General features: G+C 39.9%; 2 protein-coding genes across 3 annotated transcripts in view; one reads left to right on the top strand and one right to left on the bottom strand.

Moving 5' to 3' along the window:
• The window catches only part of sirt4 (sirtuin 4), a 700,781-nt gene that overhangs the window by 84,521 nt on the left and 599,940 nt on the right, over positions 1–16,320 (top strand). The gene's annotated exons all lie outside the window — the stretch shown is intronic.
• The window catches only part of atg7 (ATG7 autophagy related 7 homolog (S. cerevisiae)), a 59,069-nt gene that overhangs the window by 22,168 nt on the left and 20,581 nt on the right, over positions 1–16,320 (bottom strand). For both annotated transcript variants that reach the window (XM_031731402.2, XM_039612250.1), the window contains exons 16-18: positions 13,141–13,216; positions 9,677–9,757; positions 4,906–5,028 (exon numbers count right to left, since the gene is read on the bottom strand). In XM_031731402.2, the coding sequence (XP_031587262.1) occupies positions 4,906–5,028; positions 9,677–9,757; positions 13,141–13,216 (280 nt within the window). The remainder of the gene's footprint in view (positions 1–4,905; positions 5,029–9,676; positions 9,758–13,140; positions 13,217–16,320) is intronic.

Raw genomic sequence — 16,320 nt, 5'->3', positions numbered from 1 at the left:
GGCACAGGTTGAACCCAGTTTTGTCTTATTTGATCTGGTTTGGATAAATCACGCGTTGGAGACAGCTAAAATCTTGTGGTAAATGGGAATTTCTGTTTGCAACGTCAACATTTAACTACAAATACTCATCTAAAGTTAGGAGAAAATGTGTATCAGTCGAGGCATGAGGCAGGCCTGAGAGCAAGTAAGTACAATGATTTTATAGCCAAGACTTTTCTGAATCATTGCCATGATCTTTTCCTGGCTGTGTAACATTATTTCCCTCATCTCTTTTGCTTCTACAATGCTATAAATAGTAAAAATAGAGATAGTGGACCACACTCATACTTAACTTAAACATAATCATTCATGTGGTTATGAGATAAATAGGCACCAAGAGGGATAAAAGAGGCCTGAAACACATGACAGCATAAAGGCGGTGTGATTGCTGGAGAGTCTATCTCAGAAAATGACCCAAAATGTTGCTGTATGACACAATTAGACCATAAGAAAATAACTGATATACACGGGAGTGACAATGGAGGTAACAGTTGACTGCACAACACAAGGAAAACTAGCCAAGGCAATCTGCAGAGTAAAAAGCAAAGGAATATAGCACAACTACAGATCAGCTTATAAATATTAAAATCAGGTCATGTTTCATTTTTCTTGCCACGAACATGAACGGCCTTAAGAGGCATGCTGCATACAAATGTTTCAAATATAAGTAACTGATTTGCCAGATTTATAGTACATTTTCCACTCTGCCATGGTCCCATCACAGGCTGAAATCTCAGCAGGGCTGATCTCACAAAGAAGCCATTCAAAGTGACTTGCGCACGTTAACACTACACACACACACGCACAGGCACAGGCACAGCTTTCAGGCAGTCTAAACTTTTACCGAACTTGAACTCCCACAAAACCCTGCAGTGACCGCATAAAAAGTAGTTCTCAGGTTACAAACTCACCCAAAATAGGCCTTAAGTACATAGTAGTGATATCTAGTGACGTAGATTATAGTTTAGAATGGCTACACACACTTGAATGGCTGTAATGAATTCAGTGTCATGCTTTAGGGAAAGGCATTGAAAAGTATAACTTATAAATAACAGGTCTACTCATTTTGTTTCATTGTAATGGTATGTTTTTTCATATATGACCAGTACTATTGTATTTCTCATCAGACCCTGCAGTTTAAAAGTCATACTCATAAAATCTGTCAACGGTTTCTAAAAAAAAAAAAAAAAGACAACAGATGAGGTTAGTCATGAAAATAAGTATTCTTTACAATTCAGGCAAACCTTTTTAAAGCAGTGAATCACTGAAAAGTCACTGAAAGTGATAATCTTCCCATGAAGACTCATAACTGTACCCAATTCCAATATGTACACATTAAAAAGAATCACATAAGAACCCTTTAAACCCCCTAATTTTTGCATTGAGAATCATCATTATTTCAAACCAGAACTTCTCAAAATATGGGGTCGAGCCCCAAAATGATCCACAAGCCTGTTTCTAGTGGGTTCCCGCATGAAATAAGTAATAATATGCTTTCAAAGTCAAGAAAAAAAAACACTACTGTCTTTCCTGGAAATAAGAGGAAAAAAATAGAAAAGCTTTAAGGGACGTCCTTAAAGCGCAGTAATTTTCAGAAAAAGTAATCTGTGTACAGGAAACAGACGCAAAGACTTCTGGCGCTAGTGGGCTGAGCAATCAAAACAATCTCTCCATGTTCTGATTGAAGAGAAAGGGACCGATGCCAGACTCTTCAACACGCTTCATTGGGGAGAGGGGGTGGACTGAAGGGGGTGGGAACAAATGCAGGAGATGGAGAGAAATGATAGGGACGAGGTGGAGACTGATAGAAGAGGTGAGAAAGAGGGGAGAAGTTGGGGAGAGAGAGAGAGAAGAGGAGGAAGGCATTTTCTTCTTCACTTTTTGCTTCTCTCATTTCACCTTAAATTTTTTTCTCTTCATCTCCAGTCCTCTTTTGACTTCCATTCTTTCTTCATCCTTGTCTTCTCTAAGATCTCCACCGTCTCTTATCTCTTATGTTTCTCAGCATTTGAATCTTGCTCTCATGCTTTTCTTTCACCCCCTCCTCCTCATCGATGTGTTATTAGGGAGAAAGTACATGGGATTTTCCCACAGTTCAACAGGACCAATCCCAACCCCCACCACCCACGCGCACTCGTTTTCTGTCTTTCCCTCGATTCCCTCTGTCTCATGTCAGAGGGGGAAAGTCTTGAAGAAAACCACCCATATTCCACCACAAAGTATTCTGGGTGTTTGCTGGAACTTTATGCCGCTCGTTGTTCCGTCAACATTGACTGTGTGCTTCTATGGCAACACAATAATTAGAGGAAGGTTATGGGACGAAAATATCTCTGCTTCAGGATTAAAACTGCATCTTTGCTTAATGATTTAGGTCCTGTTTGGTTTTGCTTTTAGATAAATCCCAATGATGAAATTTAAATTTCCACAAGAGGATAAAACCATTCTGAAACTGTGTGAAAAAAAACATATTGGTATGAATTTCCCAGGGTTGTAAAACTTCCAGGACCAAACTAAGAGCCATGTAGCCATTAATCTCTGCCCCAGTGTTTAGGTTTCAGTCATAACTGAAGTAGGCAAAACAAGAAGCTCAGAAATCTGTTTTGTCAGCCATGATGCCGACATGAAACGAGCTGCCCAAACCATTTCAACTACAGTCTAGAGAGCCTGAAAAAAAAAAAAGAGCCAACTGGACTTCTTTAAGTTTGTGAAGACGTTTCATCTCTCATCCAAGACGCTTCTTCAGTTCTAAAAGCAAACGATAAAGAGTCACAGGTATTTGACCCCACGTGGCAGCTGTTCCCTTAGACCTGGTCCTTGAGATGAACCAATTTTTGTCTAAGACACAAACTCTCAAACACAAGATGAAAAAAAGTGTATGCTGTGTATACTCTGCAGTGAGGAGTGGTCGGACCTCTGCATAGGTAAATCTAAACAGCCGTTTCACAAATGCACAGTATAACATATAAAAATCACAACAGTACAAGACTTAGCTGTACATCTGCACCTAAAGGACAAACTACAGATGGTTTAAGAGAGGAGTAAAGGAGGCCATCTTTGTCCACTGTGAGTGACCATCACTGAAGAAAGGTGATGGCTTACGACACCAGCTGTCAGCCGCTTCCAGTGCAGTCTTGATATCCCTTCCCAGGCAACCCCACTCACACCTTGTCTCTGGTGACCTCAGTAAGTCACATGATAAGTTGAGGCAAGGTCTCACAGGGGTTTCACCTTTAACCACCAGTGATGGTAATGACCCATGACTTTTTTCACCCCATGGCTCATGTCAGTCATCACATGACCCAAGGTCAATGAGCCTCAGGAATACATTCAAGGGGACAACCCCCATTAGGGGTTAAGTACCTGAGACCCCACCAATTTGTTTTTAAAACTGAAGAAGTCTCTTCACAAATCTAACTAATGCTGTTACCTCAGTCCAGCAGTAACAGCAGTAACTAGTTTCCACAGGTGAAGGCTAGCGGCTGATTTAATGAATGGCCTCTTTACTATTAATGTCCAACTCCATTGCTCCAACAATCTGACCAATTAGTATTTCGTGGGCTAGGGTTGTGCTAATGGTGATGTCAGGAATTGACAAGTGAAAGTCCGCCCATTTTTAGGTTATTTTCCATAGTAAGTTAATCTTATTATTATGACATTAACATTAAACTGAATTTGTCTCAGTGTTGTTTTCATGTTGAATCTCCACATATAAAAGACGCTTATAGCACAGATGTGTCTGGACGTGTACGGGCAGGCAAACAAGTTCATGCCCAGACTTCTGTGTTTTAAAATTAATGTGCGTGGAGCAGTGACACTGATCCAGCATAATGAAATGAGAAAAACAGGAGGATATTTCTAACTGGTGGACTGATTTTTTTGTGACTCTGCATTTACAGAGAAGCTCATTTATCAATCTCCTTAACTCCATCACCATAAAGAGCACAGATAAAAGAGATGGATAAAATATTTCACTAAGAAAAACAAAACAAAAAACAAAACAAAACTGGACCATATGGTTTATCACTATCAGTCTAAGGTAAATATGTAAAAACTTCATGCCATTTTAGCCTTTTCAGTGCTCTGTACAACTTTCCACTAACAACCTCCTGTTGGTGATCAGCAGTGGTAGCAAAAAAACCCCCAAAACAATAGATTTATGATCCTGCAATCATGTCTGTTTTGCAGTTATGCAGAGAAAAGAATGACTGAAAATCAACCAATCAACAGATTTTTGCTTGCATGTGGTCCTGGAGCAAACTAACAGTATGTGGCCTGTGCACATGGATAGGAAAGGGGACGGCTACAGCAAATTTCAATAAAATCAAAGAAGTTTTAAGAAGCACGGAGGAGAGGACTGATAATGACTGCAGTACAAAGCTTTTAACGTCATTGCTGAGACAGTTTTATAAAAAAAATTAATTAATTAATTTCTGCAGCATGGGCTTAGGTGAAGTACAAACCAGAGTGCAAACATCAAAAACACCATATATTTTGAGGCTACAACCTGCATCATCATAGCTCTTTGGAGCACTTACTCACTACTAATGCACAACCACGCAGAGCTCTTTACTCCCACTTGCAAACCAGACCCCAACATACTTCTATAACTGGACACTTCACCTGACAGTGGTGGCTAACATTATTTAAAAAAGACAAACAGAACAAACAAACAAAAACAAAACACAAAATTGGTGACAAGTGTGCTTAACTACTTTCAAAGAATACACACACACAGCTCTCATTCCAGCTATACAAACATCAGTTTCTTGTCATTATGGCTCAAGGACCAGGTTTGCCACACAGCACATTTTGTGATCATGTCTCCACCTATTTGTGTGGGTGGGTGTATGTGTGGCCGTAATCTACCTCTGCAGCCTGTGTCTCTTGGTGCAGCAGAGTCAGCCCCGTCAGGTCCTCCAGGAATGAATGGGAAGAATTAAAAACCTTGGACAAGAAGCTGAAACCTTCCCTCTCATAGTGGTCTAAGACCTAGATGAAAAAACAAAACAAAACATAACAACAGTTAAAGGTTATTTAATCCAAAATGCAACACTGGGGTATTACACCATTGTTTTGGTTCAGTTTACATGCTGAGCATTATGTGTGCTATGATACTACACTTCTGCTTTCACTGAAACTAAACAGAAACAGCTGATCAGCATAAACTGATCGTGAACTGGCTAAGTACAAAATGGCTTAAACACTTACAAGATAAAATCTCTAAATCTTCTCTTTCTGAAAATGTAGATGTCGTCGTGTGTGCTGACTAAACAGACAAAGCCTCTTTTAGTTTGCTCAAGTGCAAGAGATAAAACAGCAAAGGTCAGACTCACACAGGTGAAAAAAAGGCTTCCCAACCTAAATGCACTGTTTGACCTTTACTGTGTTTTTTTAGTAGTATGTTACATCTTGCCAAAGGCGGTTATGAAATGCTTTCCTTCACCACACATTACGCTTTTGGTGTCCTTATTAAATGTGCCTTGCACTGGACAAGTAAGCCATGCTAAAGAATCACAACATGAGAAAATGTATCTGCAAAAACATTATTACATAAAAGCAGATCATAATTTTTGCACGGAAGAAACACTTTTTTAAAAAAAAAGGAACTTTTAAAACTCTGGCCCTCAGGCTTAACTTCTGTAACACCACAACTCGGCACCTCTACAATCACTCTGCGGTGTTTACCTTAATCCCCTACAGTACAGACTTCAAATACCCACACCTTCTTTCCAAAAACCACACATCCACAGATCCTCTGCCCTCTGGACTACCCTCCTAGTCTTAGCAAAGCCTTTCATAGATGCCTACAGACCCTCCCCTGCAGGTCTGCAGGTGTAGAGTTACCTCTGCTTCAGACAGCAACACAATGTGTGCATCACTGTCTGTGTGTGTGAGTTCGCAGACTGGCGTCTAGTCTTGGAGCCAGACACACCGCACACAATACACACTGATGTGTCCCCTCATTCATCTTTTCAACCTCTCTTTTCTTTCCTTCTTTCTCTTTTTTTTCTTTGACTCTCCACTTCGATCCATGGGGTGTGTTATGTGAGACGCCAATGGCCATAACCCACTTTGTTGAAATGTAGCTTTTCATGACACAGGGAGCAACCTAATGACCACAACGATCTTGTGATAAAGTTAATAAAGTCACTGCACAAACACAGTGCTAAGGGCATCAAACAGACACCTTTTGGAAAAACATGTCCACAAAGGCTCTCTGCGTTCAGAGCATTTCCCATAAAAATTGAATTAAATTGTTGTAAATACTATAATTGGACTTTACTTCCTGCTAATAAAGGTGAAAAAAAAAACATGTACACACAAAGAAATGAAAAGACTCCAAAGAAAAGAGAAAATTTTGAAGTGTTTCGCGGTGTTGATGGCTGGATAGCATCAATTAAGCAACCTACAAATTCACCAACAAACAAACATCTGGATGAGATGGGTTGCTGCATATATGGACATAAACGCTGACATATGGATTCACACGTGCACTTGTAGCAAAGCTTCCTAAGCTTCTAAAGATATCAGACAGTGGGTGGTCTTGGTGACACAGAGGACTCCTTTACAACCAAATTTTAAAGGACTCAAATTTGCTTGTAAACACTGAAGAATATGCGGGACCGGATGCTTTCAAAGTACAGCTGCTTTAATGGTGGTTTAAGCTGGTTTCATTTTTAATTTAAGCACATAATTTACCAGGACTTTATGTTTCCATAATGTAACACCTAATATATTCTGAATACTGTGAGTAAACAGTTCCTGCTGACTCACTTCCTCTGTTAACAAGAACGGCCATCACGCCTATGCAGACACATGCTTTAAAAACTCCATACTGACTCATTATTATAGGCTTGTGGGTGTAACAGTATTGGTGAAAAACGACACTTCAGAGAAGGTACAGCTAGCAAAGAATGTGTCGCTAGAAGTTTTTTGGGGTTTTTTTCCTGGACACATCAGCATAATCATCCTTCTTACCATCTTACCTACTCACCAGAAGTGATGCCCTGCATCTTCATCCTCCTACCCATTATGAAGTTCAAGTTAAAGGGTTACTATTTTGGACTACATCCACCGCAAAATGCAGACACACAAGTGCGAGTGGTTTAAACAAGATTTCCACTGAGCATTCCCAAAATAGAAGCCCTTCTGGCAGCTGTGCAGCTCCGTCTAAGGAGACTGCCTTGAAGAGGAGATCAGGCAATCTAATGGACTATTTTTTTGCTTTTCCCCGAGGGCGTACTTGTGGTAACTTATGATTGCATCCTGTTTTATACCTGATTATTTTTTATTTATTTTTTTGGTGGTGCTTTAAAAACTTCAGATCACACATCAGCAAAAGCAACGAAATGGAAATTCATCCCGACGTAGCACAAGAAGTACCTGCAGACTCTCTCCGGCTGTCCACACCTTATATTCTTTGCTTTTCATCTTTACAATCTGTGGCTTAAGGACGATTTACTCTGAATATAAAACAACACAAGCAAGTACAAGTTTAAAAGAGAGACCACCTTCACAGAGGAACACTGAGTTATGTTAGTGACCAGTTACAAATGTCGTCAGAACTTTACAACCCAAACATAAAAAGTATATGTTTGCTATTAATAGTGGAAGCATATTTGGTGGTGTGTACAAGTAGCTGTAGTAAGAGGTATCTGGCACAGTTTTAGACAAAGCCACGTCAGCTGTGATTTACTCTTTGGCGTACAGTTTTATTGGCTTGTAGCCCCAGAGAGTTAGGAAATACACACACACACACACACACACACACACACACACACACACACACACACACACACACACACACAGTGAAAAGCCCCAACTCTACAGGAACTGCTCCAGCCCAGACAGGGGCTGAATTGTTTTGTTTCCATAGTGACCTGGCAGCACACAGCTGACTGCGGCAGAAATACACACAGACAGACCTGCACTCGCTGTCTCTCTCTCTCTCTTACACACACACACACACACACACACACACACACACACACACACACACACAAAAACCCACACATCCACACACTATTTAATACACCGAAAGATGGACAAGAGGAACACACAAAGGGAGGAGAGATGTGGGGGAGGAAGAGAAGTAAGGCAGAGAAGGTAAGATGTACGAGAGGAAAAGAAGGAGATGTAAAACAGGAGGAGACTGAAAAAAGAATAAAAGAAGAGAGTGAAAGGATGATAAGAGAATGCAAAACAGATGGAAAAGATGTGTGAGTGGGATTAAAACATATTCACCAGCTTCACTACATAACCTTTATCCCTGCCTCAGCAAAGGATCGTCTTTCCAAACTCATGTTGTTCATTGTTCCCAACTACACAGGCTTTACCCAATCCCTGTCAAACCATATGAAACCTCTGTGCAGACCGAATAATCTCATCCGTCACACAGGCAGAAACATGACACCTTAAGATGGGCTGGAACGGCAGACTTTTTTCCTTTTTTTTGTCAGAGCGTAGGTGGAAAAAAAACTTTTAGTGCACAAGCTAGCCAACTCCCTCCCCCTGCTGCCTCTTGGTTTCTCTCCCCGTCTTCACATGAAAGTGATAGATCTGGGGCTTTATGACCTCTTTATAGACACAAAGAGTGCATTGAGATCGGGGAAGAATGAAAGAACGAACCACCCCTCCACTCATCACAACACCCTTGCTTTTAACGCTCTACTTCCTCTGCTTATAAACCCTCGATATTCTTCCCATTTAAAAAAAAAAAAGAAAAAAAACTTTCTCCTTCTTTAATTTGTACTTTTCTATCATGACTCCCCCGGTTCCCAGTCTTACACCAGTGTAAAAACAATGAGTCACGTTGCTACACACTTAACCACACTGGCCAGTTGGATATCAACCTATGGCAAAAAAAAAAAGCAAAAAAAACAAAAAAAAACACAAAGGGCAATTTCTCTTACCCCACTTGGCCTTATTTAGGATATGTGAACCCTTCAACAACCCATCTATGCACATGCGCACACACACACACACACACACACAAAAAAAAAAGAGAGAGCAGCAGTGGGAGCTAATTGCACTCAACGACAGTTACTGACATCAATGAGCAACTGCTGCCTGATTGTTACCATATGCTTTTACCAGCTTTTCTGTGTCTCTCTCTGTGTGGATTCAGTATTCCTCAAGGAACTGCATTTCAACACGGCTACACTGACTTAACAATGTGGAAATAGGAGAGATGGGAATCCCCCTATTTCTGCTAAGGCTGCAATTTGTGTTTGGAAACAATGTTGTCACATAGTAACAGAATCTAATCTGATACTTAAAGCAGGATATATATATATATACACACATATATATATATATATATATATATATATATATATATATATATATATATATATATATATATATATATATATATATATTTTTTTTTTTTTTTTTTTTATATACACACACACACATTGACCTCACAGCCCATTGTTCATTTAGTGGTGCTAGTTTCAGAACACAATCCATTTTTGGGGATTTCCTTACCTGGATGATTGAGCATGCATCAAGACACATCTACATTGTATCTACTTTTTTCTGGCAAAGTTCAGTTCAACATTAAAACAGTCTTGCTGCAAAACTGGATTCAGAAACACATAATTAGAACTATTCAGTTACATTTGGTGCCACTTACAATGGGGGAGCAGGCAGTGCATTTGTCAAAGGCCAGGCTGGCAGGCAGGACATTGTCGAACCTTGAAAGAAAGCCTCGAATCTGTGGAGGAGAATAAGACCCTTAAAAAAAATATTCAGAAAAGCAGACATTCTAATTATGTGATCAAAAATAGGTTTGACAGCGGAGGGGACAAGCTGACATTAACAAAAGATAAACAACAAGAAAAACAAGCAGCTTTTGGAAGTCGGTGTGTTAAGGAAGAGACTTGCTAGGAAATGGCAAAGGTGATGCTTTGATTCCTTGAAAGCAAAAAGTAACGCTTCCACTGACAATCATGAAAATGCAAAACAAGAATATGTAATGAAAATGTGTCAGTAAGTTCTGTGTGCTGTTTAAACTGAAAGCAGAGAGCGCCCTCTGGTGTTATAAAGGCATGTTTCAATTCGATTCATTTCATCACATTTAAGTGCTGAATGCCTTCACTCTTAATTAATCATATACATGCATGTTGCAGTATCACTTATCACATCACATTCTTGTAATCGCCTTCCTCATCCACCCCCAGCTTCCTGTTTTGTAATAAAAGCTTCAGCCAATAACGGTTTTTTTTTTGGGGGGGGGCTTTTTTGTTTTGTTTTTTTGATGACGCACAAAACATGAGGAGCATGTAACAATTTCCTGGCTATAATTATCTGGTGGTGAGACTGACGAATATATCAAACATTTGTGACCAATTACTGCTGATGCACAGTGACGGAGAAAAGGTGGAAATTCAAGGCTTTTGGTGTTTGAAGATCAAGAGCATCAGTGTTCATCCTTATATGCACCAAATTCATTTCTTATGCTGTGTGGTAACCTGCAGTGACAGGCGACGCACCATGTCCAGAGAGTAAGGTAAACTGTATAGCTCTCTGCAGGGAGCATAAACTCACCACATATGACATATGTGTGTCAGGTAATGTGTAATTACTCAGTCGACGACAGGCACAGTTCAACACGCGTTTGGATAACACATGAAGATTAACTGTTGTTTAAGCACGGCTCGTCAGACATGTCATTCAAGACTGTAAGACCATTAATTACTTCATGGAGTATTAAAGCATCCTGCTGCTGCTTTTGAGTTACATCAAAGCATCATTTCCACTGACGATCAGTGCTTTTAACTTCAAGGGATGATAATATATGTGCCGCTTTGGATCCCAGTTCAAGTTGCTCAACATTCCTCCCACATTAAGGCCATGCTTAATTTTATCATTTTATCCATTATCTACGTTGCAATTTTGCTATTTTGGATTATTTTCTACCTTAGGCCCGGCTGTTCACCCCTTATATTCTTATATTCTTGTTTTTTGGGGACCTTAATTGAGGGACTGAAGATAAAAGGTCTTGCATGCCCTTTGAAGTAAATTTAAGAGTTTGTGAAACTGGACAATATAGCTAAATCCAGTTTAATTCTGCATATATCACAGTAAAGTGCTATTGCAGTAGTTGTTACTTATAGTAACCCTTAATGTTGATTATTTGATTTAGCTTGGGCTTAACACACAGAAGTATCAAAAACATGTTGAGAACATCTCTCAAACACAGCTCTATTCAAGGGCACAAAATTGACAGTGCGGGTGAAAACGAGGGGAAGGCAATGGTATAGTTGCAATGGAGATACAATATAGTGTGCAATTTTTGCAAATCACCAGAAGCTGTCACTGTGGCACCACAAAAAAAAAACCCAAACTAACTGCAGAGTGCTGTATAGGCACAGAGTGCCGGGGACTGAGGACGCAAGTCGTTTATACATAAATGTGTGCGTCTCAAGCATATTATTTATTTTTGCATTTTTCACTCCAATCATTTTTGCACCTTCTCTCTGTACATGAGCACACACATAAAATACCACATTTGAATGCCAATTTTTTTTATGGGTTATTTGGCTGCCAGCAGATGTGTCAAGCAAATGGCAGTTTTCATGATGATGAATATTAATGGTGATAGGCAAATAGAGGAGACGAAATACCGCCATTTAGCCAGGAGCACAGTTTTTCCTAGGTAATTTGCGAAATCAATAAAAATATTTACACTTTCCTATTCCATGAAAAAAATGAACATATTAGTAAACAAAATCCAATTTGAATGTGTCATTAGGTCATTAGTCCAATCACGCTCAACACGATCCAAAAAACAACAACAAAAAAAAAAAAACAAAAAAAAAAAAAAACCTCACAAATTGAGTTTTGCTAATGACAAACCAAAGAAAAAGAGCTACACAAAGGTGCACATTCAGATAAGCACACGGACCCTTTCTTTTTCCTTTCTTCTCCATAATAGCTGCTGCAACCAGCTCATTGGTTATCACTATGAGCTATGACTTTGCCACAGCTTCCAGCTGAGCCTTGCCTGACCTCAAGTGCTGTGTTTCTCGAGCTATGAAAAAGAATTAATTTTGTTCTATTTGGCAGCACCAAATTCAAGTCTAGTTACTGTCTGTTATGACGAGCCGCAGCGCCTTACTCTTGACTCATTTCTACAAAAGGACTGAATGGCACTAATTCATAAAGCACAAAGACATGCAAATCTGCAGCTAAAGTTTGCATATCATAAAATCTCTTCCTGTCCCAGAAAATGGGCTTCTGGTGCTCGGAAAGACTAAGATCTCTTAATTATGATGGTTTCCAGGCATGATGAAGTCTCCTCATTAGGAACCTTGAGTCATGTTTGATCTTTCAGTTTGAACATATTTAATGACTATTAAAATGACCGAAACGGGGAACCTTTGTGTCTTGTTACAGAATAAAAAACATTAGATGTAAGAATGCTGTCTCTACATATGTATGTTTGTCCTGTTTTGGACAAAAATCCAGCAGAATATTAAAAACAGAAAAAAAAAAAAATCACCACTAATAGCAACCATAGAACTGACTTGCCAAGCTTTTAAGGCAAGGTTGTGTGCAGGGCACTTAGTGAAATACTATAACAGCGAGGCTGCTGAATTACACAACACTTCCATCATTTCTGCTTGTCCTTCTTTTCACAGAGTATGCATAACAACACAGCAAACTGTGCCCCTTTTTCACTTGCTGAATCAAAACATAATCATTTCTTCTTGGGGTGAATGCTGAGATACTCCTTCTTTGCAATTATCTCTCTTCTGCACTTGGTTACTGTTGTTCTCTTTGCAGTCCCAAACTGGACTCTCAGTGAAATGCAGCTTTTTCAAAATGTTAAAGCAATAATTCAGCCTCCGCCTTCAGGATCTGCCACTTGTTCCCCTGAGTCACTGAGAGCTTTGTATGTAGGTGTCTGGAAAACTTTAATAGCCTCTAAATATGCTGACCCTGAATTCAACTTCAGCAATTACAGTTTACTTTCTGTTATGCAATTCTTTTTATTATTATTTTTTAACTCTTACATGCATACTTTGGATTTTTAGCAACATTGTGCAAGTTATTAATTTCAGATTTTTATATCAGTGCAAATCTATGTCTGACCTGATGTGGCACGAGACCGAGCGAGGTGGGAGGTTCGTTCATTCTGTCATCGCTGCTGCTGGCCACTGCATAGCCTCTGGAGAAGAAGAAAAGGGACATAAGTATATATACCTACACACACGCTTGTGCAATTTTGGCAGTTTTTAAGAAATAAGTAATAAAAGAATAAATAAATAAGATGAAGAATTAAAACCAGCAAACCTGCTTAAACAACCTTCCACGGAAAATTATAATACACTGAATTCTGATGATTTTTTCTTATACACAGCAAATCTAAATATGCTGCTAAGAAACACTGACTTTGGTTATCTATACTGAGAACTAATAGATCCTCCTTCCTTGAATATTAAAAGGTTTTACATTTTTCATGCGATCTGAGAGCTCCTGCTCCCCAGTAAATTTAACCAGGGTTAAAAGGTTCTACTCTGTGTGGGTAACAATAAGTGAAATATCACATCTCGCGCTGAGCTGACAGTGGTTTTGCAAAGTCAGAAATCTCTGTCAAACTGCAGCAACATTAATCCTGAAGTGCCAATTTTCTAAAGCCAGTGGTTGCTATGGAGTAAGATTTCAAATGAGAGCTGGTGTAAGGGGCTTTTTTGGGATAAAGAGCTGGAAGAATTGGGGTTATACAGAAAGGCACAAACACAGCTACTAAGATAAAAACAAGGACACAGAGAGTAGCTGAAGCAAGACACAGAGAGATCTTGGTGTAAAGCGAGGAGCTACATAAACACAGAAGTCTTGGAAAAAGCACATGAAAATTCACCTTCTCCTTTACTTTCTAAGCTTTTTATCCAGGACCGAAAGAACGGCTTTGTAACAGCTTATAACATCTCAAAAACATTCTGAGAGAAAATGGCTGTCTTATCAGGCCCAGCAAGCAGCCACTTTAGTATGATTTTCACCAAAAAGGGCACACACAATTCCATTTTCACAAAGACACACCCGTGCACATGACTACACACTTAATAGGCATGGACACATCCCCATTGGTGTTAAGAAAAAAATACACATTCTAAGGGACGGAAATATCGAGCTAGCACAGACTGCAAAGAGAACTTAAGGGCTGACTGAACCTCGGTGTTAGAGCTTTTGAAGCATGAAAATGAGAAAAAGCTCGGCGGGGGAGTCGGAGGGGTGGGGGGGACTGTGCTACAACCAAATTACCAATGCTACCTGCAGCGGAGTGAGACCTCAGCTGCTGTGCTGCTCCATCAAAAAGGCAACATCTCCCTTAGTTTTAAGCCTGGAGTGAAGCACTGATGAGAGTACTTCAGACAGGTACTGGTAATCAGGGACGTTCACTAAGGGAGGAGAGTGCCAGCCCTCTAGTACTTGGAAGGATGTTTTATTAAATCCAGATTGGAATGTGGACTGTGTGTAAAAGAAAGAGGGCAGTTTGACATAAAAACTTTTTTCTACTATGATTCTGAGTATGATTTTTTTTTCTAGCACCATGCTGAGAAGCATATATTGTATACCACAAACACAAAAACCAGAGGTGTGACGCAAGAGTCAAGCAGACTGTGCCAAGAATAAATTCAAGTGGTCGTCGGGGAATATCCACTGACACCGGTAAGAGGCAAGAATACCTGCTGTCAACCTCTCACACTTTGCCCAACACTTCAACCTATGAATGTATGGCCAGACCATACATTTTAATACATAAAAGCTGAACATTGCGTACAGGTCTAAAATGTCACGCCAAGGGTCAACCTTCAGTGTCAAAAAATAAAGCCAGTTTGACATTTAGCTAAAAACTGCAGATCGTCTAATGACTACGTGAGGCTGCTCCAAAAGTGACTCTTGTGTTAAAATATCGATCTATTGGCATTAAAAGCAGCCAAACCTTGATGCATAGCTCAGTATTCATAATAAGTCTACACTGGGTTTTTTTCCTTCTAACACATATAGATACATTTTACACTTGAAAAAAACTTAGTGTAATCAGAATTTGTACAATTTAACTAAAAATTTCACCACCAGGTGACAGTGTTTTACCAGAAAGTGTAAGTGTAGTTGCCCTTGTAGATGAAAGCAAGTAAATGCAGGTTTGGGGCTTTGACAGTGCAGTGCATTAGCGCTGACGCCTCACAGCAAGCAGGCTCGGGGTTCAAACTTCTTGGTTGGCTAAAGCTTTTCTATGGAGTTGGTATGTTCTCTCATGTCATTCACGTTATGTTAAATGGTGAAGCCAGATTGGCTCCCAGTGTGGATGTGAAGGAGCAAAGAGTTTTCTGTCTTTCCATTAGTCTTACAGTGACCTGGACATGATCAAGCTGTACCTTGCCTCTCACCCTGTGACTGCTGGGATAGGCTCGATCAAAGTGGTCTAAGATCCCCCAGCTAACAGTTTGTTACATAGCCACAGCCATGTCCTGCTGAGCTTAAACAAGCTGCTTTTTTATTTTTAAACAGACATACAGATGACAGAATTGTTAGCTCCCTATGAAAATGTAATTGTTTAAAGTATTTCCTAAGTGCTGTTAAACAGAGCAAAGGATTTTTAACACAGTTTTTACAAACACACTAGTTTTATTTTGGATGCTTCCATTAAGTTTACTTTGCACACAAAAATAAAATTATTTTACAAAAGCTACCCCTCCCCACCAATGCTAATACTGAGTTCTATGTTGTTTTTGCTGGACAACAGCCTGCAGTTGTTTCTCGTAGGGAGCTGGTGAGGAGCTTTGTGGAGTGGTCTGGCAGAAATAACCTGCTTCTGAAGGTCAAGACAAAGAGATGGTGGTTGACCTTGGGAGGAAAAAAAAACACAGTGACACGGCCCATTAACAACATGGGCAGCTACAGATACTTGTAAGTCCACCTGAATAGAACAGACTGAACTGGAAGATCAAAAGTGATGCTGCGTAGCAGAAGGTGACGAGCAGACTCCTCTTTCTGATGAAGTCCAGATACTTTAACATGTTCGCCAAGATTTTGGAGTTCTACCAGTCTGTGGCAATTCCCCTGTTTATTTTGCTGTTCTCTCCTGGGGGTCAGCATCAGTGCCAGAGATGCCAACTGATTCACAAGGCCGGAAGCATCACTGGCCAAAATTTGGAGGTGTCTGAGTGAGTGAGGGACAGAAGGTCACTGAACAAACATGCTCTCCATCATGGACATCCCATCACACCTGCTCAACTCCACACCTCTGAGGAAGATTGTATTATATAT

This window comes from Oreochromis aureus, linkage group 5 (genome assembly GCF_013358895.1).
Source record: "Oreochromis aureus strain Israel breed Guangdong linkage group 5, ZZ_aureus, whole genome shotgun sequence".
Classification (NCBI taxonomy): Eukaryota; Metazoa; Chordata; class Actinopteri; order Cichliformes; family Cichlidae; genus Oreochromis; species Oreochromis aureus.
Note: the sequence above shows the minus strand (reverse complement) of the source record. Positions and strands in the feature narration are given on the sequence as shown.